The 25,629-nt window shown below is 40.5% G+C and overlaps 1 protein-coding gene across 1 annotated transcript; it reads left to right on the top strand.

Moving 5' to 3' along the window:
- The first annotated feature begins 15,500 nt into the window (after positions 1-15,500).
- LOC123487485 (signal-regulatory protein delta-like) lies at positions 15,501-19,469 on the top strand. The gene is made up of 4 exons (XM_045218683.1): positions 15,501-15,527; positions 15,872-16,178; positions 18,481-18,612; positions 19,429-19,469. Exons 1-4 carry the CDS (start codon positions 15,501-15,503, stop codon positions 19,467-19,469), a joined length of 507 nt encoding a protein of 168 aa, XP_045074618.1.
- The last annotated feature ends 6,160 nt before the right edge of the window (positions 19,470-25,629 follow it).

The following is a 25,629-nucleotide window of genomic DNA, read 5'->3' on the forward strand; positions in this document are numbered from 1 at the left end:
ATAGGGGGAGTAGTTTAGCATCAACCAAAAAGTAGTCAATTCGAGTATATACATTGTGAACATGAGAGTAAAAGGAGTATTCCCTACCCGTAGGATTAGAGATCCTCCATATATCAAATAAGTTAGAATTTTTTATGTAGGTATTCAAGAATTCGCTTGAATGGGAGGTAGGGGTTCGCCGGGTAGAGGATCTATCCAAATATTGGTCTAGTACACAGTTAAGGTCCCCTCCAATGACCAGATTAGTATGGGAGATATCTGGAATCAGGGCAAGGACTCTTTTGAAAAAAGAGGGGTTATCAATGTTTGGCCCAGAAGTAGAATGGATCTCTCCAATTACGATCACATAACGACCCTCTTTATCCACAATAGTGGTTTTATGTAGAAAGGGAATTCCTTTCCGTACCAGAATCGCTGTGCCTCTCATTTTGGCAGAGAAGTTAGAGTGATACACTTGTCCCACCCACTTACATTTAAGTCTGTTATGAGATTTGTTTTTCAGATGTGTTTCTTGCAAAAATATAATATCAGACGAAAGTGCTTTCAAGTGGGCTAGGACCCTGCCTCTCTTAATTGGTTCGTTTAAACCCTTGACATTCCAGGAAGTGAATGTAAGTCCCGCCCTGCTCTCATTTGTAGTTCCTATGGTGGCCTGCATAACATGTAACTCACTAAAAAGGTAAGAAAGCGCACCAAACCATCACGATCAGCATATGTAGCACCTACACCCGAGCAGTATCCAACCCACCCCTCCCCGCAAGCACCTTTACTCTCCACCCTGTTCCCCTACTTTCCCCAACCTTTGCCCCCCATCAACCCACATTTAACAGGCATACACATAGGACAGAAAAAAATATGAAAATAAAATAACAAACACATTGTCTGGCCGATGCCAAAAAGCACGGCGCGACCTCGAACAAGAGGTAAAACACAAATAAAATCCCAACTATGCGCTCACCTCTCACTATCCTAGAACTTCTACTAACATATGAACTGAGGAGGCTCCCGCACTTAAAGTGTTCAATTAGCATCTAATAAACCTAAACAGAATAAGTTGCAACTTAAACATATTGCGCACTTAAGGTTAAATAATAATAATAATAAGGTTCATCTTGGGTCAATCCCTGAGATAAGCAAGATGTAACATCACAAGATTCTATTGCTAAGCAATACCGGTCTAAACATAAACCATCAGTAACCGACATAGACAGCAGTACAGTTACATATTGTGGGTTAGGAGATGGGAACAAGGATTTTGATAAATTGAACGTACCCCCCAATCAAAAAAATAACAAAGTAAATAAAAATGTAAAAAAATAAAAATACATATGTGCACACATACAGATATACACATCCACACACACACATACATACATACATACATACATACATACATACATACATACATGTGCATACCTACATACATACACACACACACATACGTATATATATACGCACACACACACACATATACACACGTATACACGCACACATACATACACACACCCAAAAAAAATATACATATAAAATAAATATTCTTAAATATATACAGATACATACACACGCATACACACATACATCCATACACACACATCTACATACACAAACATGCATACCCCAGAATAATAATCTATACAAATTTAAAATATACACATACATAATACTAAAATGCTAAAGAGAAAATAATAATAAAGTACAAATAATTATTATTATATGTACGCACAGGAATAATGTAAGAATTGAAAAATAAATAACGAAACAAAACAAAAATGGGGGAATATAAGTATATCCATCCGAAAGTGTCAATGATCCGACCTGGAAGGCCTCCCAAACAGGCATCGCTCTAAACCCAGTCGGAATGAAAGTGAAATTAACGTTAAGTGAGAGCTCTGACCACCCTCCATTGGTCAGCTCATCGTATTACATGTTCGGTAGCCCTTGCTGAGACCGTTGAATACGGTTTCACCCGTTATGGTATGGTATGGATTCGAGTCCGTGAGCAGACCTTAACACACAATGACAAGGCACTCTAACCTGTACGGGGGATTGGTGTATATTCCCGGACAAACTTCTCTGCGTCCAGAACCGAGGAGAGCCAGATCTTCTCCCGGAAGGCGGGGTAATTCTTAGTCTTGCAGGAAGAGCAAGGCTGGGCGAAGATGGAGTTTGTAGAGTTTGGTCATGACATCTCCTGTAGCCAGCGCGGTGCTTTGCCACATCGGGCGCATAGTCCTCATAGGCACGAAAGGGGTGCCCTTTTATGTAACAGGTTGCCCCTCATTCGAGCCTCGCGCGAGGATAAGATCCTTGGTCTTGAAACTGTGACAACAGATGATTACTGGGCGAGGACGCTGGCCCGGTCCAGGCACTGGGACAAGGGCGCGATGTGCACGGTCCAGTAGGGGATCCGACGCCAAAACATCCGGTCCCATTGCATCCTTCAGTAGCTTGGCGAAGAAGTCGGTGGGGCGAGAGCCCGCCTTCACCCCTTCTGCCAAACCCACCACGCGAAGGTTATGACGCCTGGATCTGCCCTCCAGGTCGACCACTTTCACAGAAAGCCTCTGCACATTATCCTGCAATGACGTGCACAGCTTCTCTAACTCGTCGACCCTACCAGCGTTGAATTCAGAAGCTTTCTCAAGGTCCACACAATACTCTGGCCCTGCGAAGCGACTTCGTTCGAATGGTGCTCTCGATTTTTAGTGTCCAGTTCAGCAATAGTAGCCTTAAGATCCTCCGCTATAGCAGGCCACGTAGTTCTCCCAAAGCCGGGGTAAGTTCTGTAAGTGTCACGTTGTTACCTGTGCCTTCCGCCATGTTTGTCTCGTTGTTTGGTGGGAGTAGGCCTCTGATGTGGATTTATTGTCCTTTGGTCAGCTATTACTAGGCATTTTCACATAGAAAGTTACAATATTGTATTAGAAAGAAAAGTTTGTTGTAACAAGTGCAATAAAGTAAGTTAGGTTAGATTATTTCGCAAAAAAGTTGCGGGAGCCTCTCACACACAGCCGTTCACTCCAACATGCTAGCTCCGTCCCCCGTTGTATCACGTTTCTAGTAGATGTGACCAATATAATGTATTGCTATGGCTCCACCTCTCTCACACAGAATCAAGACAGTGACGTGTTGAACTATGCAGCTGTGAGTTTCACCCCCAAGAAGAACTCCTCCTCCTCTAGAAGAGCAAGAGAAAAGACCAGCAGAGAGGATGCAGTGTACTCTGAGGTCAGATACCTGCAGCAGGAGTGAGACATGTGAAGAACCTCACCACATTGAATGGAAACCACATCCATATACATTAGAAATAACTTTGAAGGCCTTGTGATGACTGGTAAAACAACTGCTTTCAGTACATAAATAACAGCTAAGTAAAATGGGAAATAGCTCTACTTGTAACCTAGAAAGGCAACTTGTATTAGAATATTCGATGAGTAGGCTTTCATTGTTTCTCTACTGTCTTGAATATGCAAATTGCCTCTTAATTGAAAAAAGGTTGCTGATCATAAATTACTGCTTCCTTTATGAGTTTGTTATTACACCCTAGTGCATTTTCATAATATGTTGTGCTAAGATATATTAAACTGTTAAAAAAATGACCCTCTAGTTGAACTGTGAAGTCAAAGTGTAGACAGGAAAGTCCCTAAGTAGGCTTGAGTTTACTAGCTCACAACATGGGTGACCCTCTGATCCTAACGTCATATTTTCAGGTTGTCTTTTCTTGTATCCATTCTTGCAAAGTGACACTGATTCAAACTTCATAGAAAGACTGTTCCTGTTCCACATATGACCTACTGTGCAGCCAATCAGGTGTTCAGCGGAACAAACAATCTGACAGACCAATCAGACACAACCTAGATCTGAACAATCAGACATAAGATGTGTGAAGTCTGTGACAGTACAGGATGCACTAAACAAATCACTCCTGCTCCAGAAAAAGCAGGGTCGAGGTCAGATGGTTGAGCTCTTGGTCTTTCTCCTTCTCTGCAACTCTTGTAAGTGACACATTTCCTAAGAAAGTCTACTTTCAAGCTGGGTTCAATAATATGTGTTTGGTATACTGTCTTTTTGTCAATGGAAATACCTGATTTTGTTTCAGATGTGAGTAAATCATCTGAGATTTCTCAGCCTGCTCCATTCCTAGCAGCAAAGTTGGGGGACAACGTGACAGTTGAATGCCATGTAACCAGTAATGTTGATCACATGGTGTGGTACAAGATGACCACTGGCAAGAAACTACAGTGTGTGGCAAAGGCAGACATTTATTATAAATATCTCAAATATTTTGATGGAATTCAAGGATGGGCGTTTTTGCTGTATTGATAGAAACAAGAAAATGTCACCTAACTATATCTCTCGAAGCCAGAGGACATTGGAATATACTACTGTGGAGTTTTCGCTACACTTTGTAGAGTTTGGACCTGGAACTGCCTTGATGGTTAAAGGTAACGATAACACAGTATTTACAATGAGTCGTTTACATGCACACTAATAATTTGATATTAACTGATTATGGCCAAAGGCTGAGTATGGTATTAGTCTTGTAAACACCTTACTCTGCTTATCTTAATCGACATACGGTCATTATCGTAGTAAGACATACGCCAATTAAAACACCTGGTTTTCTGAGCAATCTTTCGAATTATTAGGACATGTAACCACTTTAATCTGCGTTCCAGCGGTGTGTTTGATCTGTGCATGTGCTAGCACCAGAAAACGAGCCTACCCCTTTAGCGCGAGTGAAGTGAGTTCAGAACAACTGAATGTATACATCTTAAAAAGTAGTTTTCACATAGCTACAAACTTTGTATGTCCTAACTCAGAATGACATATGCTTCCCAAAAATAACATGTTCGCTGTGGTCAAACTTTTATTTTGATTGCCGATTTTCTGCATTTATCAGAGTGCTATCAGGTAGCCTGATTTAAGATGTGTCCATGTAAACAGGATTATTAGGGAAATCGTCATTTTTGCAAAGCATGTAAACTTTTTATTCAAACTGTTATATTAATCTGACTATCCACAATAATCACATTATTGTGTGCATGTGACCGTACTCAGTATTAGGAGAATCACTTGTAAGAGTAAAACAAATGCTGGTAAATTATTTTCAATTTTTTTGTGGATGTAATATTTAATAATTATTTATTAATTTCAAAGGTGCACAGTTGAACACTGATACTGTTGTACAGCAGCCTGTGTCTGAGTCAGTCCAGCCAGGAGACTCTGTGACTCTGAACTGTACAATACACACTGAGACCTGTGTAGGAGAACATAGTGTCTATTGGTTCAGACATGGCTCAGGAGAATCCCTTCCAGGAATCATTTACACCCATGGAGACAGGAGTGATCAGTGTGAGAAGTTCCCTAACGCTGGGTCTCCTACACAGAGCTGTGTCTACAACCTCCCCAAGAAGAACCTCAGTCTCTCTGATGCTGGGATTTACCACTGTGCTGTGGCCTCATGTGGGGAGATACTGTTTGGAGACGGGACCAAGATAGATATTGAAGGTAATTCCCATTTAATCTGTAAATTGCCACAATGAAATATGCATGAGAATAAAAAATATATATATTACATACTTTTGTCTGAACAAGATAAAGCTATACCATCATTAGTTTATTGGTGCAATATTTTACTGTTTGATGATCTTACTAATAAGAGTTAATTAATACAATATGAATTTACCAATACCTTCTCCACAGTTCCAGAGCATGATTCCCCATTTGATCTGAGTCCTACTGTTCTGTCGTTGGTGGTGTCCAACATCGTTTTGGGGATAGTGACCCTTCTGCTGGTCTGGGCACTGTGCAAGACTCGGAACAGAGATAGTAGAGGTATTTCTTTATATCATGTGTAATGTTTCATGTCAATAAAATGTGACCGAACCGCTCAAATCGGTCTTATGTAGCACAATTTGAAATTGTGTTTTTTACATTGGATAAAAGTAGAGACTCAGAGCTAGAAAATGGTATATCATACACTACAGTTGAGGAACAATGGGAAAGTAATTCTGCTTTGGAAGTTGATAAACATGTAACCTCACTTTGGAGAAAATGGCCTTTGAATGTTTTGGTACTACTACTGGAGAGCCCTTCTTTCTCTACACCCATTCAGCATCGTTCACACCCTCTTAAGCTTTAGCCCCACCCATCTCTTTAAGGGTTGATCAGAGCGTTCTGTCCTAACACCAGCAGTCAAGCACCAAAGCTAACTGGCAAACGTTGGCTAGCTTGCTAGCTACTTCCAGACACAAATGAGAGGACAGCTCACTGACCATTTTACTTGCCCTAGCAGAGCTGGTTAGGCTGTTTTTATGTTATCCAGAGGGTTGGTGACGGCAACTGTGCTACTGGCAACAATTTATAATTTTTGCCAACGTTTACTGACACCCGCCATATTCAACGGGTGTTGAGCGTTCAGTAATTCGTCAGTTATTCTGCGCTCTGGCACACTCAGTCGAGAGTGCTCTGAAATCGGAGTAGCTAGCCAGAGCGAATTTACCAGCTGCGTCTATCAACAGTTTTCATTAACATTTTATTGAAATGGTTACTTGCATAGTGGAGTCTTTTGTTAAGAAATGTAGGTAGTTAGCTAGCTAAACAATTAACCATAATCCCAACTCATGATGTTACTACCCTGCATGTGTAAGGGGTGGTGTGAGGTGCGACCCAGGTGCGGTGCAGGATAGGCAAAGATGGTGAAACAAGGATCTTTACTTGTGGTCCCAAAGCCAGGATACAAAATAACAGACTTATCACAAAAATAAAGGTGGAGCAAATCGGTCTCCAAAAACAGGCTGACAGCAACTAACTATGACTGAAAACAACAATGAAACAGGGAGAATACTTCTCACGTACCTGTACTTCCGTGACGTGATCAGACACTGATTTGTACTGCTTGACATCAAGAAACTAGCAGAGAAAACTGAGCAAGGGAAGACAGGGAAGTGAGGACATAAATACACAGGTGACCAGATAGACACACAGGTGACACCGAAGAGGATGATGATTAGTCCAGACTGTGAGTGAGGAGGTGCATAAGGTTGTCGGAGGATGACACGTAGTGGGTCGCTCCCGAACTGTGACCCCTCCTGTAACATGCATTAATCTGCAGGTAGCTAACCAACCAGGTTCAATGTTAGCTAGCTAACATTAGGCTATAACTAGCAAAGCAAATGGCTCTGAGTTACGGATAATATTACTACACAGATCACACACATAACGTTAGCTAGCGAGCTAGCTAGCTAACGTTCAGCTAGCTAGCTAACAGTACACTTTAACTTGAAATGAAAACTACTTTCTGACAAAATAAGAAATGTGTAATATATGAAAAATGTAGCTAACTAGACTATCTTACCCGTATCCATGGACGGACGCTTCTCACTCTCTGTCACGGATGCCATGGTTGCCCTTAGTTTGAAGATGTAATCCGGAGACAGGTGTTTTCTCCATCTCCTTAGCTATCATACTCTAATTCCACTGATTTCAAACCTCGGTCCTCCAGAAAGTGGAGAGCAACACATTTGCAGTTCTACTACGCTATATATATTTTTAAAAAGCAGTGTTAGACAGAATTACCTACACATACTGACCAGCTCAAATAGACAGAAGTGTGCAACATGGCAGACCAAGCCCACTCATTATCTCAGCCAATCATGGGAAGCAGGAAGGTTGCTGTCTTTTCTGTGGCTAAACCGACTAGGCTCGTAATTTTATTTACAGATGGCATACAAGTTTGTTATTAAGGCACATGAAAGTTCACATGTTCCAGAAGGCATTTCTGCCAAAAAACGCATTTTGATTTAAAAAAAAAGTTTGCATTCAAATGGCTCTCCTGTGAAGTAGTGATGTGCGACATACGCCTCGTTTCCTGAAATGAGTCACAAATGTACATTTTGCAAACATCAATTCAACATCAAACTTATAAGCAGGTTAAACAGAAAAATAGATTGTCTTCACATTAACAGCTGGCATTCCTCTATTTCAATCTCTTTCAAGGGAGGACAGATGTCCCGAAGTCCCAGGGCAATCAGGTCATTTTGTCAATATGTATACATACAGTATATATTCAGTTTGTACAAGAGTGTTTCTTTACAACTGCTATTTAACTTTCCTAACAGCTAGTATTCAGCTTATGTGTGCTTTTTATGTTATTAAGCTTTTTTTGGAAGTAACAAGATGTAGCCTACTGATCTTTGTGATCGTTGTTCATTTTTCCATGGAACTTCTGCCTGTCACTGTTTCACTGTCTGTCAGGTCATTGTAGTGGGTGTACAGTCTGAACAGTCCTGTCTTTTGTAGAGTGTTTTCTTCCACAGGAGAATAGAAACATTATATAGTAGATCATGCCATCATCATAATGTATTTCCTCATGGCTCCACCACCCTCAGAATCAAGACAGTGACGTGTTGAACTATGCAGCTGTGAGTTTCACCCCCAAGAAGAACTCCTCCTCTAGAAGAGCAAGAGAGAAGACCAGCAGAGAGGATGCAGTGTACTCTGATGTCAGGCACCTGCAGCAGCAGTGAAAGGTATCACCACTGTCACAAAGACTCCAAGAAGAACCATTTAACTATTGGTAGCCTAATAAAACTGCTTTTAGTAACTGAAATTAGTATGGAATTTACAATGCAACAAAGAAAATGTAACTTTAACATTGTCTATATGTTAGATTTATATAATGATCCTGTAATGTCTTAAATAGCCATAACTTTTTTACAGCTTTTTATTGTAACAAATCTTTATTGTAACATCTGATAGAGAATCCCATTTTTGCTGTATGACTGTGTTTTTTTAAACATAATAAATAATTAATTTTTACACTCCGTACATCTCTATTCTCTGTCTGCAGTACATTTCTGCGACCACATACAGTGGGGAAAAAAAGTATTTAGTCAGCCACCAATTCTGCAAGTTCCCCCACTTAAAAAGATGAGAGAGGCCTGTAATTTTCATCATAGGTACACGTCAACTATGACAGACAAATTGAGAGAAAAAAATTCCAGAAAATCACATTGTAGGATCTTTAATGAATTTATTTGCAAATTATGGTGAAAAATAAGTATTTGGTCACCTACAAACAAGCAAGATTTCTGGCTCTAACAGACCTGTAACTTCTTCTTTAAGAGGCTCCTCTGTCCTCCACTCGTTACCTCTATTAATGGCACCTGTTTGAACTTGTTATCAGTATAAAAGACACCTGTCCACAACCTCAAACAGTCACACTCCAAACTCCACTATGGCCAAGACCAAAGAGCTGTCAAAGGACACCAGAAACAAAATTGTAGACCTGCACCAGGCTGGAAAGACTGAATCTGCAATAGGTAAGCAGCTTGGTTTGAAGAAATCAACTCTGGGAGCAATTATTAGGAAATGGAAGACATACAAGACCACTGATAATCTCCCCTCGATCTGGGGCTCCACGCAAGATCTCACCCCGTTGGGTCAAAATGATCACAAGAACGGTGAGCAAAAATCCCAGAACCACACGGGGGGACCTAGTGAATGACCTGCAGAGAGCTGGGACCAAAGTAACAAAGCCTACCATCAGTAACACACTACGCCGCCAGCGACTCAAATCCTGCAGTGCCAGACGTGTCCCCCTGCTTAAGCCAGTACATGTCCAGGGGCCCGTCTGAAGTTTGCTAGAGTGCATTTGGATGATCCAGAAGAGGATTGGGAGAATGTCATATGGTCAGATGAAACCAAAATAGAACTTTTTGGTAAAAAACTAAACTCGTCCGTATTTGGAGGACAAAGAATGCTGAGTTGCATCCAAAGAACACCATACCTACTGTGAAGCATGGGGGTGGAAACATCATGCTTTGGGGCTGTTTTTTCTGCAAAGGGACCAGGACGACTGATCCGTGTAAAGGAAAGAATGAATGGGGCCATGTATCGTGAGATTTTGAGTGAAAACCTCCCTTCCATCAGCAAGGGCATTGAAGATGAAACGTGGCTGGGTCTTTCAGCATGACAATGATCCCAAACACACCGCCGGGCAAGAAGGAGTGGCTTCGTAAGAAGCATTTCAAGGTCCTGGAGTGGCCTAGCCAGTCTCTAGATCTCAACCCCATAGAAAATCTTTGGAGGGAGTTGAAAGTCTGTGTTGCCCAGCGACAGCCCCAAAACATCACTGCTCTAGAGGAGATCTGCATGGAGGAATGGGCCAAAATACCAGCAACAGTGTGTGTAAACCTTGTGAAGACTTACAGAAAACGTTTGACCTGTGTCATTGCCAACAAAGGGTATATAACAAAGTATTGAGAAACTTTTGTTATTGACCAAATACTTATTTTCCACCATAATTTGCAAATAAATTCATTAAAAATCCTACAATGTGATTTTCTGGATTTTTTTTTTCTCATTTTGTCTGTCGTAGTTGATGTGTACCTATGATGAAAATTACAGGCCTCTCTCATCTTTTTAAGTGGGAGAACTTGCACAATTGGTGGCTGACTAAATACTTTTTTTCCCCACTGTATACAAATATACAATATGATTAATAACCTCTATCTACGAATGCATAAGCAGTCAAATGTGATGAAAACAGTGGTCATAGCTTTTTTGTTATACAAAGTTGAAATAATTGATTGCATTGCTTCTCTGACAAACATTTATTTTTATTTGAATAATAATAATAATAATAATAATAATAATAATAATAATAATAATAATAATAATAATTTGGGGGGTGCTTATATTTGTCTTGGTACACACAAGTGTAATGAATATTTTTAATTTTTTGCTAATCCCAGCATTCGCAGGGAGTGGGTTCACAGCCAGGGTCTCCATTGTACAGCACCCCTGGAGCAATAAGGATTAAGTGCCATGCTCAAGGGCACAGTGACAGATTATTATTATTTTTATTTTATTTGTGTTGCCCATTTTAGCAACAGTAAACCAATTGCTCGTGTAAAGAAAAATAAAGTGTTTCCAACTGTTTGAATTTGAATATTTTGAACTCAATGCATAAAATGAGGATATGGCTTTTTGTAGAGACGGATGCTCTTAACTGTCATTATGGTCTGTTTACAAAGCTTTGTGGTGAAGGAGAAGGTGTTGCAGTAACTTTCCACTGATGGAAACTAACCTCTTATAGACATTTAACACAGGAAGACTGACCTGCAGCCACACTGCTCTCTACTTTGTCCTTTAGGGCCCCTTACTGTTCACACCAGTTAGTGGGTGTAAAACAGCCCCTTAGTGCAACAAAGGCCTCTCAACACAAATGTGTAGGTCAAAGCTGACTTAATTATGTGAAGTCTAGCAGTACAACATCATGTTATGGTAAATGATTTAGGCATCCTGCAACAGAACTACTCATAGTGAAAGTTGCACAACAGCCACTACCACAGAAGGAGGACAGGCCATAGTCAGGCCTCATTCTGTTGCAGTGTTAGTGATTTTTTGTTTTTTTGTTAAGACATAGGCCTACTGATTGCATGCCACATACACAGCAACCTATTTACAGGTAGGCTGTGGTCTGCTACTGAACAAAAAGGTTTTAGCTAGCTACACTTTGGTTAGGACTGCTGACCTTCCGCACAGTCTCTCTCTCTCTCTCTCTCTCTCTCTCTCTCTCTCTCTCTCTCTCTCTCTCTCTCTCTCTCTCTCTCTCTCTCTCTCTCAGCAGGATGTCTCAGTAGTGTCAGTCAGTGGTATCACATACTCTATACTTGCTCTTCAAGATGCCGATTTTAGCAACAGTAGACCACTATTTTCATGACAGTTTTAAGTGTGATGTCAAGTATCATCATCATCATCATCATCTGGTCCAAGAAGAAAGAGCCTCCTTAAAGGATAAATACACAGTAGTCACATTCAGTAAAAAAAATAAAAAGAAACATAGTCATATGTTGCACGTCACTAATTCACAGGAGAGCCATTTGAACGTAAACGAAAAAAAAAAAATCTAAATTAGTTTTTGGGCAGAAATGCCTTCTGGAACATGTGAACTTTCATGTGCCTTAATAACACATTTGTATGCCATCTGTAAATATGAATAAAATGGTTAAATTACGAGCCTAGTTGGTTAAGCCACAGAAAAAGACAGCAACCTTTCCTCTAGCCATGATTGGCTGAGATAATGAGTGGGCTGGACATGCCGAGAGATGAGTTCGGATTGGTATGCCATGTAGCGCGCTTCTGTCTATAACAAAGCTGGTCAGTATGTCTAGGTAATCCTTTCTAAACCGGCTTTTTCGAAAGATATGACGTAGTAGAACTGCATACAGTGGGGAGAAAAAGTATTTAGTCAGCTACCAATTGTGCAAGTTCTACCACTTAAAAAGACGAGAGAGGCCTGTAATTTTCATCATAGGTACACGTCAACTATGACAGACAAAATGAGAAAAAAAATCCAGAAAGTCACATTGTAGGATTTTTAATGGATTTATTTGCAAATTATGGTGGAAAATAAGTATTTGGTCAATAACAAAAGTTTCTCAATACTTTGTTATATACCCTTTGTTGGCAATGACACAGGTCAAACGTTTTCTGTAAGTCTTCACAAGGTTTTCACACACTGTTGCTGGTATTTTGGCCCATTCCTCCATGCAGATCTCCTCTAGAGCAGTGATGTTTTGGGGCTGTCGCTGGGCAACACAGACTTTAAACTCCCTCCAAATATTTTCTATGGGGTTGAGATCTGGAGACTGGCTAGGCCACTCCAGGACCTTGAAATGCTTCTTACGAAGCCATTCCTTCAAGTGCCGGCGGTGTGTTTGGGATCATTGTCATGCTGAAAGACCCAGCCACGTTTCATCTTCAATGCCCTTGCTGATGGAAGGAGGTTTTAACTCAAAATCTCACAATACATGGCCCCATTCATTCTTTCCTTTAACGGATCAGTCGTCCTGGTCCCTTTGCAGAAAAACAGCCCCAAAGCATGATGTTTCCACCCCCATGCTTCACAGTAGGTATGGTGTTCTTTGGATGCAACTCAGCATTCTTTGTCCTCCAAACACGACGAGTTGAGTTTTTACCAATAAGTTCTATTTTGGTTTCATCTGACCATATGACATTCTCCCAATCCTCTTCTGGATCATCCAAATGCACTCTAGCAAACTTCAGACGGGCCTGGACATACTGGCTTAAGCAGGGGACACGTCTGGCACTGCAGGATGTGTGTCCCTGGCGGCGTAGTGTGTTACTGATGGTAGGCTTTGTTACTTTGGTCCCAGCTCTCTGCAGGTCATTCACTAGGTCCCCCCGTGTGGTTCTGGGATTTTTGCTCACCGTTCTTGTGATCATTTTGACCCCACGGGGTGAGATCTTGCGTGGAGCCCCAGTACGAGGGAGATTATCAGTGGTCTTCTATGTCTTCCATTTCCTAATAATTGCTCACACAGTTGATTTCTTCAAACCAAGCTGGTTACCTATTGCAGATTCAGTCTTCCCAGCCTGGTGCAGGTCTACAATTTTGTTTCTGGTGTCCTTTGACAGCTCTTTGGTCTTGGCCATAGTGGAGTTTGGAGTGTGACTGTTTGAGGTTGTGGACAGGTGTCTTTTATACTGATAACAAGTTCAAACAGGTGCCATTAATACAGGTAACGAGTGGAGGACAGAGGAGCCTCTTAAAGAAGAAGTTACAGGTCTGTGAGAGCCAGAAATCTTGCTTGTTTGTAGGTGACCAAATACTTATTTTCCACAATAATTTGCAAATAAATTAATAAAAAATCCTACAATATGATTTTTCTCAATTTGTCTGTCATAGTTGACGTGTACCTATGATGAAAATTACAGGCCTCTCTCATCTTTTTAAGTGGGAGAACTTGCACAATTGGTGGCTGACTAAATACATTTTTCCCCACTGTAAGTGTTGCTCTCCACTTTCTCGAGGAACGCGTTTTGAAATCATTGGAATTAGAGTATGATAGCTAAGGAGATGGAGAAAATTCTGGAGTTTGATTGCAAATATGCAGACGGAGTTGAAAAGAGAACACACAGAAGGCTGTTGTATAAAACACCTGTCTCCGGATTACATCTTCAAACTAAGGGCAACTATGGCATCCGTGACAAAAAGGGAGAAGCGTCCATCTATGTATACGGGTAAGATAGTGTAGCTAGCTACATTTTCAGATGTTACACATTTCTAATTTTGTCAGAAAGTAGTTTTCATTTCAAGTTAAAGTGAACTGTTAGCTAGCTAGCTAACGTTAGCTGGCTGGCTCACTAGCTAACGTTACGTGTATGATCTGTGTAGTTATATTATTCGTATCTCAGAGCCATTTGCTTTGCTAGTTATAGCCTAATATTAGCAAGCTAGCTAGCTAGCTAACATTGAACCTGGTTGGTTAGCTACCTGCAGATTCATGCAGGGTATTAACGTTATGAGTTGGGATTCTGGTTCATTGTTTAACTAGCTAGCTACATGTCTAAACAAAAGACTCCACTATGCAAGTAACCATTTCAATAGAATGCTCATGATGTCAATGCGACAACTGTCAATAGATGTAGCAGGTAAATTCACTCTGGCTATCTATTCCGATTTCAGAGCACTCTCGTCTGAGTGTGCCAGAGCGCAGAATAACTGACACATTTCCGAACGCTCAACACCCGTTGAATATGGCCGGTGTCAGTAAACGTTGGCAAAAAGCGTAATTCAATTGTTGCCAGCAGCACAGTAGCAGTCACCAATGCTCTGGATAACATAAAAACAGCCTACCCAGCTCTGCTAGGGCGAGCAAAATACACCAGTAGTATAAACCAGCCTTTAGTCTTTAAATCTTTGGTTGTTTAGTACATGGTCTCATATGTTAATCCTTAAAGAGATGGGTGGGGCTAAGACTTCAGAGGGTGTGAACAATGCTGAATGGGTGTAGACAAAGAAGAGCTCTCCAGTAGGTGTACCAAAACATTCAAGTGCCATTTTCTCAAAAGTGAGGTTACAAGTTTATCAACTTTCAAAGTAGAATTACTTTCCCATTGTTCCTCAACTGTAGTGTATGATATACCATTTTCTAGCTCTGAGTCTCTAATTTTATTCATTGTAAAAAACACAATTTAAAATTTTGCTTCAGAAGACCGAATCGAGCTGGTCGGTCACATATTCAAACTTGCAATGTGACAAAGTTGTGCAACACATGTTCAAGCTGTACAACAACATGAATGGACAGTGTTTGTTAAATTCGTGACCTACCATCCAGCCAATCAAATCTGAACATCCAGATCAGACGGTAACGGAGATCAAACAATGAAAGCAAACGCAAGTTTCCTTTCTCTTCAGTAGAGAGAGTGCATTTCACACAGGTCAATCTCATCACTTGAAGAAACAAGCAAGATGAACAAACTTCATCTTTCTTTTCATTTGGAAAGCTTGTAAGTAACATTTAAATATCTTATAACTGTTAAACATACATTACAGGTTCTTACTATATTTGGTATATGTTTTCAACATGGTACATTTATTATTTTAATTCAGGTGCATCTCAAACACAAATCATTGTTCAGCCTGCTTCTTTCCAGAAGGAGGCAATGTGACTATTGATTGCCACATGACCAGTGAGAACATCAACTACATGGTACAAACTCACCACCGGCATAGTGCTTCAATTCATTGCTAAATCTTCCAAGTACAAGAGTGATGTGCAATTCTACAATGAATTTGATGATGGGCGATTCTCGGTGTTGGCTGGCAAAAACACATTTCACCTCAACATTTCTGCCACAAGGCAAGAGGACATTGGGACATACAATTGTGGGAAGATTTTCTTGAATCATTTGCTGTTTGCTGATGGAATCTTGTTAATGCTGACAGCTGAACATATAACAAAATACTTTATTTTGTTTATATGCTGTATGTACTCAGCATATTTGTAATTAGTTATTTTATTCAGTTGTATCTATTATTTAACTTTCTTATCAGGCACAACTTAAAAAGAGAAATACTGTTATACAACAACCTGTGTCTGAGTCAGTCCAGCCAGGAGACTCTGTGACTCTGAACTGTACAATACACACTGAGACCTGTGCAGGAGAACACAGTGTCTATTGGTTCAGACATGGTTCAGGAGAATCCCGTCCAGGAATCATTTACACCCATGGATACAGGAGTGATCAGTGTGAGAGGAGCCCTGAGACTGGGTCTCCTACACAGAGCTGTGTCTACAACCTCCCCAAGAGGAACCTCAGCCTCTCTGATGCTGGGACTTACTACTGTGCTGTGGCCTCATGTGGAGAGATACTGTTTCGGAACGGGACCAAGCTGGACATTCACGGGTAATTCTTTGACTTCGTTTTGTGTCATGTTACCTGAAGAAATGACTTTTACTATATTCATTTAATGTTGCATTGATAGATAATGAGCATAGTAATTAATGTAATCCTTTTGGTTTCGAGAGTATGATTTCCCCCTGACTCACACTGCTCTTGCATTGGTCACATCAACCATTGTGTTTGTGATTGTCATCATTCTACTGACATGTGGGATATGCAATGAAAGGACCAGAGGTCCTAAAGGTAGAGTCAGGCTTGCTGTTGTTCTGCATGTTTCATGCATATTACTAGTTACACTAATATACTTGCTGTTGTGGAATTTTTCGTTGACTATAATTGTTTACGCTGTCCAAGCCATATTGATTGTTTTAGCGAGATATCTTGTATATATGTAAAAAAAACATGGTCTTCTTGTTTTTTATTTTAAGATGCAACTGATAGATCACCATCCCCAACAGTCGATCAGGTAAACTCTTTGTTGTATCACTTTTCTAGTAGATGTGACCAATATAATGTATTGCTATGGCTCCACCTCTCTCACACAGAATCAAGACAGTGACGTGTTGAACTATGCAGCTGTGAGTTTCATCCCCAAGATGAACTCCTCCTCCTATAGAAGAGCAAGAGAGAAGACCAGCAGAGAGGATGCAGTGTACTCTGAGGTCAAATACCTGCAGCAGGAGTGAGACATGTGAAGAACCTCACCACATTGAATGGAAACCACATCCATATACATTAGAAATAACTTTGAAGGCCTTGTGATGACTGGTAAAACAACTGCTTTCAGTACATAAATAACAGCTAAATAAAATAGGAAATAGCTCTACTTGTAACCTAGAAAAGCAATTTGTATTAGAATATTCGATGAGTAGGCTTTCATTGTTTCTCTACTGTCTTAAATATGCAAATTGCCTCTTAATTGAATAAAGGTTGCTGATCATAAATTACTGCTTCCTTTATGAGTTTGTTATTACACCCTAGTGTATTTTCATAATATGTTATGCTAAGATATATTAAACTGTTAAAAAAATGACCCTCTAGTTGAACTGTGAAGTCAAAGTGTAGACAGGAAAGTCCCTAAGTAGGATTGAGTTTACTAGCTCACAACATGGGTGACCCTCTGATCCTAACGTCAGTATTTTCAGGTTGTCTTTTCTTGTATCCATTCTTGCAAAGTGACACTGATTCAAACTTCATAGAAAGACTGTTCCTGTTCCACATATGACCTACTGGGCAGCCAATCAGGTGTTCAGCGGAACAAACAATCTGACAGACCAATCAGACACAACCTAGATCTGAACAATCAGACATAAGATGTGTGACTCTGTGACAGTACAGGATGCACTAAACAAATCACTCCTGCTCCAGAAAAGCTAGGGTCGAGGTCAAGATGGTTGAGCTCTTGGTCTTTCTCCTTCTCTGCAACTCTTGTAAGTGACACATTTCCTAAGAAAGTCTACTTTCAAGCTAGGTTCAATAATATGTGTTTGGTATACTGTCTTTTGTCAATGGAAATACCTGATTTTGTTTCAGATGTGACTAAATCATCTGAGATTTCTCAGCCTGCTCCATTCCTAGCAGCAAAGTTGGGGGACAACGTGACAGTTGAATGCCATATAACCAGTAATGTAGATCACATGGTGTGGTACAAGATGACCACTGGCAAGAAACTACAGTGTGTGGCAAAGGCAGACATTTATTACAAATATCTCAACTATTTTGATGAATTCAAGGATGGGCGTTTTGCTGTATTGATAGAAACAAGAAAATGTCACCTAACTATATCTGCTATGAAGCCAGAGGACATTGGAATATACTACTGTGGAGTTTTGCGCTCACACTTTGTAGAGTTTGGACCTGGAACTGCCTTGATGGTTAAAGGTAACAATCACACAGTATTTACAATGAGTACGTTTACATGCACACTAATAATTTGATATTAACTGATTATGGCCAAAGGCTGAGTATGGTATTAGTCTTGTAAACACTTACTCTGCTTATCTTAATCGGCTACGGTCATTATTGTAGCAAGCATACGCCCGATTAAAACACCTGGTTTTCTGAGCAATCTTTAGAATTATTAGGACATGTAATCACTTTAATCTGCGTTCCAGCGGTGTGTTTGATCTGTGCATGTGCTAGCACCAGCCGAGCGAGCCTACCCCTTTAGCGCGAGTGAAGTGAGTTCAGAACAACTGAATGTATGCATCTTAAAAGTAGTTTTCACATAGCTACAAACTTTGTATACCTTCTCCACAGTTCCAGAGCATGATTCCCCATTTGATCTGAGTCCTACTGTTCTGTCGTTGGTGGTGTCCAACATCGTTTTGGGGATAGTGACCCTTCTGCTGGTCTGGGCACTGTGCAAGACTCGGAACAGAGATAGTAGAGGTATTTCTTTATATCATGTGTAATGTTTCATGTCAATAAAATGTGACCGACCGGCTCAAATCGGTCTTATGTAGCACAATTTGAAATTGTGTTTTTTACATTGGATAAAAGTAGAGACTCAGAGCTAGAAAATGGTATATCATACACTACAGTTGAGGAACAATGGGAAAGTAATTCTGCTTTGGAAGTTGATAAACATGTAACCTCACTTTGGAGAAAATGGCCTTTGAATGTTTTGGTACTACTACTGGAGAGCCCTTCTTTCTCTACATCCATTCAGCATCGTTCACACCCTCTTAAGCTTTAGCCCCACCCATCTCTTTAAGGGTTGATCAGAGCGTTCTGTCCTAACACCAGCAGTCAAGCACCAAAGCTAACTGGCTAACGTTGGCTAGCTTGCTAGCTACTTCCAGACACAAATGAGAGGACAGCTCACTGACCATTTTACTTGCCCTAGCAGAGCTGGTTAGGCTGTTTTTATGTTATCCAGAGGGTTGGTGACGGCAACTGTGCTACTGGCAACAATTTATAATTTTTTGCCAACGTTTACTGACACCGGCCATATTCAACGGGTGTTGAGCGTTCGTAAATTCGTCAGTTATTCTGCGCTCTGGCACACTCAGTCGAGAGTGCTCTGAAATCGGAGTAGCTAGCCAGAGCGAATTTACCAGCTACGTCTATCAACAGTTTTCATTAACATTTTATTGAAATGGTTACTTGCATAGTGGAGTCTTTTGTTAAGAAATGTAGGTAGTTAGCTAGCTAAACAATTAACCATAATCCCAACTCATGATGATACTACCCTGCATGTGTAAGGGGGTGGTGTGAGGCGCGACCCAGGTGCGGTGCAGGAGTAGGCAAAGATGGTGAAACAAGGATCTTTACTTGTGGTACCAAAGCCAGGATACAAAATAACAGACTTATCACAAAAAATAAAGGTGGAGCAAATTGGTCTCCAAAAACAGGCTGACAGCAACTAACTATGACTGAAAACAACAATGAAACAGGGAGAATACTTCTCACGTACCTGTACTTCCGTGATCGTGATCAGACACTGATTTGTACTGCTTGACATCAAGAAACTAGCAGAGAAAACTGAGCAAGGGAAGACAGGGAAGTGAGGACATAAATACACAGGTGACCAGATAGACACAGGTGACACCAATAGGATGATGATTAGTCCCGACTGTGAGTGAGGAGGTGCATAAGGTTGTCGGAGGATGACACGTAGTGGGTCGCTCCGGAACTGTGACCCCCTCCTGTAACATGCATGAATCTGCAGGTAGCTAACCAACCAGGTTCAATATTAGCTAGCTAACATTAGGCTATAACTAGCAAAGCAAATGGCTCTGAGTTACGAATAATATTACTACACAGATCATACACATAACGTTAGCTAGCGAGCTAGCCAGCTAACGTTAGCTAGCTAGCTAACAGTACACTTTAACTTGAAATGAAAACTACTTTTCTGACATAATAAGAAATGTGTAATATATGAAAATGTAGCTAACTAGACTATCTTACCCGTATCCATGGATAGGATGCTTCTCACTCTCTGTCACGGATGCCATGGTTGCCCTTAGTTTAAAGATGTAATCCGGAGACAGGTGTTTTCTCCATCTCCTTAGCTATCGTACTCTAATTCCACTGATTTCAAACCTCGGTCCTCCAGAAAGTGGAGAGCAACACATATGCAGTTCTACTACGCTATATATATTTTTAAAAAGCAGTGTTAGACAGAATTACCTACACATACTGACCAGCTCAAATAGACAGAAGTGTGCAACATGGCAGACCAAGCCCACTCATTATCTCAGCCAATCATGGCAAGTAGGAAGGTTGCTGTCTTTTCTGTGGCTAAACCGACTTGTAATTTTAAATGTTTATTCTTATTTACAGATGGCATACAAGTTTGTTATTAAGGCACATTAAAGTTCACATGTTCCAGAAGGCATTTCTGCCAAAAAACGCATTTTGATTTTAAAAAAAAGTTTCCGTTCAAATGGCTCTCCTGTGAAGTAGTGATGTGCGACATACGCCTCGTTTCCTGAAATGAGTCACAAATGTACATTTTGCAAACATCAATTCAACATCAAACATATAAGCATAGTTAATTAACTACATGAGGTTAAACAGAAAAATAGATTGTCTTCACATTAACAGCTGGCATTCCTCTATTTCAATCTCTTTCAAGGGAGGACAGATGTCCCGAAGTCCCAGGGCAATCAGGTAATTTTGTCAATATGTATACATACAGTATATATTCAGTTTGTACAAGAGTGTTTCTTTACAACTGCTATTTAACTTTCCTAACAGCTAGTATTCAGCTTATGTGTGCTTTTTATGTTATTAAGCTTATTTTGGAAGTAACAAGATGTAGCCTACTGATCTTTGTGATCGTTGTTAATTTTTCCATGGAACTTCTGCCTGTCACTGTTTCACTGACTGTCAGGTCATTGTAGTGGGTGTACAGTCTGAACAGTCCTGTCTTTTGTAGAGTGTTTTCTTCCACAGGAGAATAGAAACATTATATAGTAGATCATGATATCATCATAATGTATTTCCTCATGGCTCTACCCCCCTCAGAATCAAGACAGTGATGTGTTGAACTATGCAGCTGTGAGTTTCACCCCCAAGAAGAACTCCTCCTCCTCTAGAAGAGCAAGAGAGAAGACCAGCAGAGAGGATGCTGTGTACTCTGAGGTCAGATACCTTCAGCAGCAGTGAAATATATCACCACTGTCACAAAGACTCCAAGAAGAACCATTTAACTATTGGTAGCCTAATAAAACTGCTTTTAGTAACTGAAATTGGTATGGAATTTACAATGCAACAAAGAAAATTTAACTTTAACATTGTCTATATGTTAGATTTATATAATGATCCTGTAATATCTTAAATAGCCATAACTTTTTACAGCTTTTTATTGTAACAAATCTTTATTGTAACATCTGATAGAGAATCCCATTTTTGCTGTATGACTGTGTTTTTTTAAACATAATAAACCATAAATTTTTACACTCTGTACATCTCTATTCTCTGTCTGCAGTACATTTCTGCGACCACATATACAAATATACAATATGATTAATAACCTCTTAAGGATCAGACTCTTCTTTTCAATATCTGCCTAAAATGACATACCCAAATCTAACTACCTGTAGCTCAGGACCTGAAGCAAGGATATGAATATTCTTGATACTATTTGAAAGGATACACTTTGAAGTTTGCGGAGATGTGAAATTAATGTAGGAGAACATAACAAAATAGATCTGGTAAAAGATAAAACAAAACAAAAACATACGATTCCTATATTTATTTTTGCTGCATCATCTTTGACATGAAAAAAAAAGCCATACATTCAGATAGGAAGCTGGATGTAATGTAGATGTTGTCTACAAGAGGTCAACAATGTATGTGCAAAGTTTCAGATTGATACCTTCAAGAATGAGGGAGCTACATAACATTTAGTATGAAGTTATACACAAACCCCTTGGTTTGTGCTGTGGTGGAGACCTCTGTGGGCTATACTGGGCCTTGTCTCAGGATTGTAAGTTGGTGGTTGGGGATATCCCTCTAGTGGTGCGGGGCTGTGCTTTGGCGGAGTGGGTGGGGTTATATCCTTCCTGTTTGGCCCTGTCCGGGGTTTTCTTCGGATGGGGCCACAGTGTCTCCCGGACCGCTCCTGTCTCAGCCTCCAGTATTTATGCTGCAGTAGTTTATGTGTCGGGGGGCTGGGGGTTAGTTGGTTATACCTGGAGTACTTCTCCTGTCTTATCCAGTGTCCTGTGTGAATTTAAGTATGCTCTCTCTAATTCTCTCGTTTCTCTCTTTCTCTCTGAGAACCTGAGCCCTAGGACCATACGTCAGGACTACCGGGCATGATGACACCTTGCTGTCCCCAGTCCGCCTGGCCTTGCTGCTATTCCAGTTTCAACTGTTCTGCCTGCGGCTACGAAACCCCTACCTGTCCCAGACCTGCTGTTTTCAACTCTTTAATGATCGGCTATGAAAAGCCAACTGAGAGACCTGAGCCCTAGGACCATACGTCGGGACTACCGGCCGTGGTGACTCCTTGCTGTCCCCAGTCCGCCTGGCCTTGCTGCTATTCCAGTTTCAACTGTTCTGCCTGCGGTTATGGAACCCCCTACCTGTCCCAGACCTGCTGTTTTCAACTCTTAATGATCGGCTATGAAAAGCCAACTGAGATTTATTCCTGATTATTATTTGACCATGCTTGTCACTTATGAACATTTTTGAACATCTTGGCATGGTTCTGTTATAATCTCCACCGGCACAGCCAGAAGAGGACTGGCCACCCCTCATAGCCTGGTTCCTCTCTAGGTTTCTTCCTAGGCTTTCGCCTTTCTAGGGAGTTTTTCCTAGCCACCGTGCTTCTACACCTGCATTACTAGCTGTTTGGGGTTTTAGGCTGGGTTTCTGTACAGCACTTCGAGATATTAGCTGATGTAAGAAGGGCTATATAAAATAAAATTGATTGATTGATTGAAGTTACCCAGCTGTCCCTCATGAGTTTGCCCAAATGTACCCAAGTGGCCTCCATGTGGCCGAATTGGTAAATTGATACATTTTCAAGTACATAACTATAGAGGACATACAAAAATGCTATGGTAATACAAAATACAAGTTTACACACTCCCAGGAATGTCATACATGATGGATCATTAGCTTCCCTACGTAAAAGGTACTGACAGGAGATGCGACGAGAATGCTGATCCAATGCCTCCCAACAGAGAAGTTGATGCTGGATCGTATCATTGTCGAATATTCTGGTATAATGAATAAGGTTTTGGTGATGGTCCATATCTCATGATTCAAGGTCAGTGAAGAAACAGAAAGTTTAGTAGTAAACTATGTTTCCAATTTGAATTTCTAAATGTCAAAACATTGTGTGGTTCTCTTTAGCCAATGAATCATCAACTCAAATAAATGGAACCAGGCTGGACATTGAGGGTAAGACCTTTTAAGAGCTGATTTTATATATATAGAGATATTTTTTTATACAAATTCTGAAAAGTATGTCTTCTCCTCAAACGGGGCACCAAATGTAGCTACAGTTATTATAAACTATATGTGGGGGTTTCTGGTCAGCAACGTTAAGAATTCCCTCTTTTTAAATGTATGTATGTATTTTTCTCCTTCTCAAGAGAATCAAGCAGGATTGCTGAATTACATAATGTTTGTTCTGATTGTTATCATTATTATTTTGATAGCAACATTATCTTGTGGAGGAGAGCGCTGCAAAAAAGTAAGTAGTGTGATTAAGTTTGACTTTGTTATACTTTATACAAAATATATGATATATGAATGCCATATATTAATGTAATGAATTAATATTATATCATGTATGAATGCCAAACAATAATACACAACAAATATATGTTTTGTTTTTCAATTAGGGGTGACCATGGACACTTCACTCACAGTCCAAGTGAGTAATTTGGCAATATATTTTTTTCTTGACGTTATACTGCTTCACATTCTCAATAAAATAAAATGCTTCATATAGGTCACTGGGGTAATTTAGTAACTGTGGATGAAGTACGTACAGTGGGGGGAAAAAAAGCCACCAATTGTGCAAGTTCTCCCACTTAAAAAGATGAGAGAGGCCTGTAGTTTTCATCATAGGTACACGTCAACTATGACAGACAAATTGAGAATTTTTTTTCCTGAAAATCACATTGTGATGATTTTTCATGAATTTATTTGCAAATTATGGTGGAAAATAAGTATTTGGTCACCTACAAACAAGCAAGATTTCTGGCTCTCACAGACCTGTAACTTCTTCTTTAAGAGGCTCCTCTGTCCTCCACTTGTTACCTGTATTAATGGCACCTGTTTGAACTTGTTATCAGTATAAAAGACACCTGTCCACAACCTCAAACAGTCACACTCCAAACTCCACTATGGCCAAGACCAAAGAGCTGTCAAAGGACACCAGAAACAAAATTGTAGACCTGCACCAGGCTGGGAAGACTGAATCTGCAATAGGTAAGCAGCTTGGTTTGAAGAAATCAACTGTGGGAGCAATTATTAGGAAATGGAAGACATACAGGACCACTGATAATCTCCCTCGATCTGGGGCTCCACGCAAGATCGCACCCCGTGGGGTCAAAATGATCACAAGAATGGTGAGCAAAAATCCCAGAACCACACGGGGGGACCTAGTGAATGACCTGCAGAGAGCTGGGACCAAAGTAACAAAGCCTACCATCAGTAACACACTACGCCGCCATGGGACTCAAATCCTGCAGTGCCAGACGTGTCCCCCTGCTTAAGCCAGTACATGTCCAGGCCTGTCTGAAGTTTGCTAGAGTGCATTTGGATGATCCAGAAGAGGATTGGGAGAATGTCATATGGTCAGATGAAACCAAAATATAACTTTTTGGTAAAAACTCAACTCAGTCGTGTTTGGAGGACAAAGAATGCTGAGTTGCATCCAAAGAACACCATACCTACTGTGAAGCATGGGGGGTGGAAACATCATGCTTTGGGGCTGTTTTTCTGCAAAGGGACCAGGACGACTGATCCGTGTAAAGGAAAGAATGAATGGGGCCATGTATTGTGAAATTTTGAGTGAAAACCTCCTTCCATCAGCAAGGGCATTGAAGATGAAACGTGGCTGGGTCTTTCAGCATGACAATGATCCCAAACACACCGCCCGGGCAACTGAAGGAAGCATTTCAAGGTCCTGGAGTGGCTCTAGCCAGTCTCCAGATCTCAACCCCATAGAAAATCTTTGGAGGAAGTTGAAAGTCTGTGTTGCCCAGCGACAGCCCCAAAACATCACTGCTCTAGAGGAGATCTGCATGGAGGAATGGGCCAAAATACCAGCAACAGTGTGTGAAAACCTTGTGAAGACTTACAGAAAACGTTTGACCTGTGTCATTGCCAACAAAGGGTATATAACAAAGTATTGAGAAACTTTGTTATTGACCAAATACTTATTTTCCACCATAATTTGCAAATAAATTCATTAAAAATCCTACAATGTGA

Source organism: Coregonus clupeaformis, unplaced genomic scaffold, assembly GCF_020615455.1.
Source record: "Coregonus clupeaformis isolate EN_2021a unplaced genomic scaffold, ASM2061545v1 scaf1723, whole genome shotgun sequence".
NCBI classification, from domain to species: domain Eukaryota; kingdom Metazoa; phylum Chordata; class Actinopteri; order Salmoniformes; family Salmonidae; genus Coregonus; species Coregonus clupeaformis.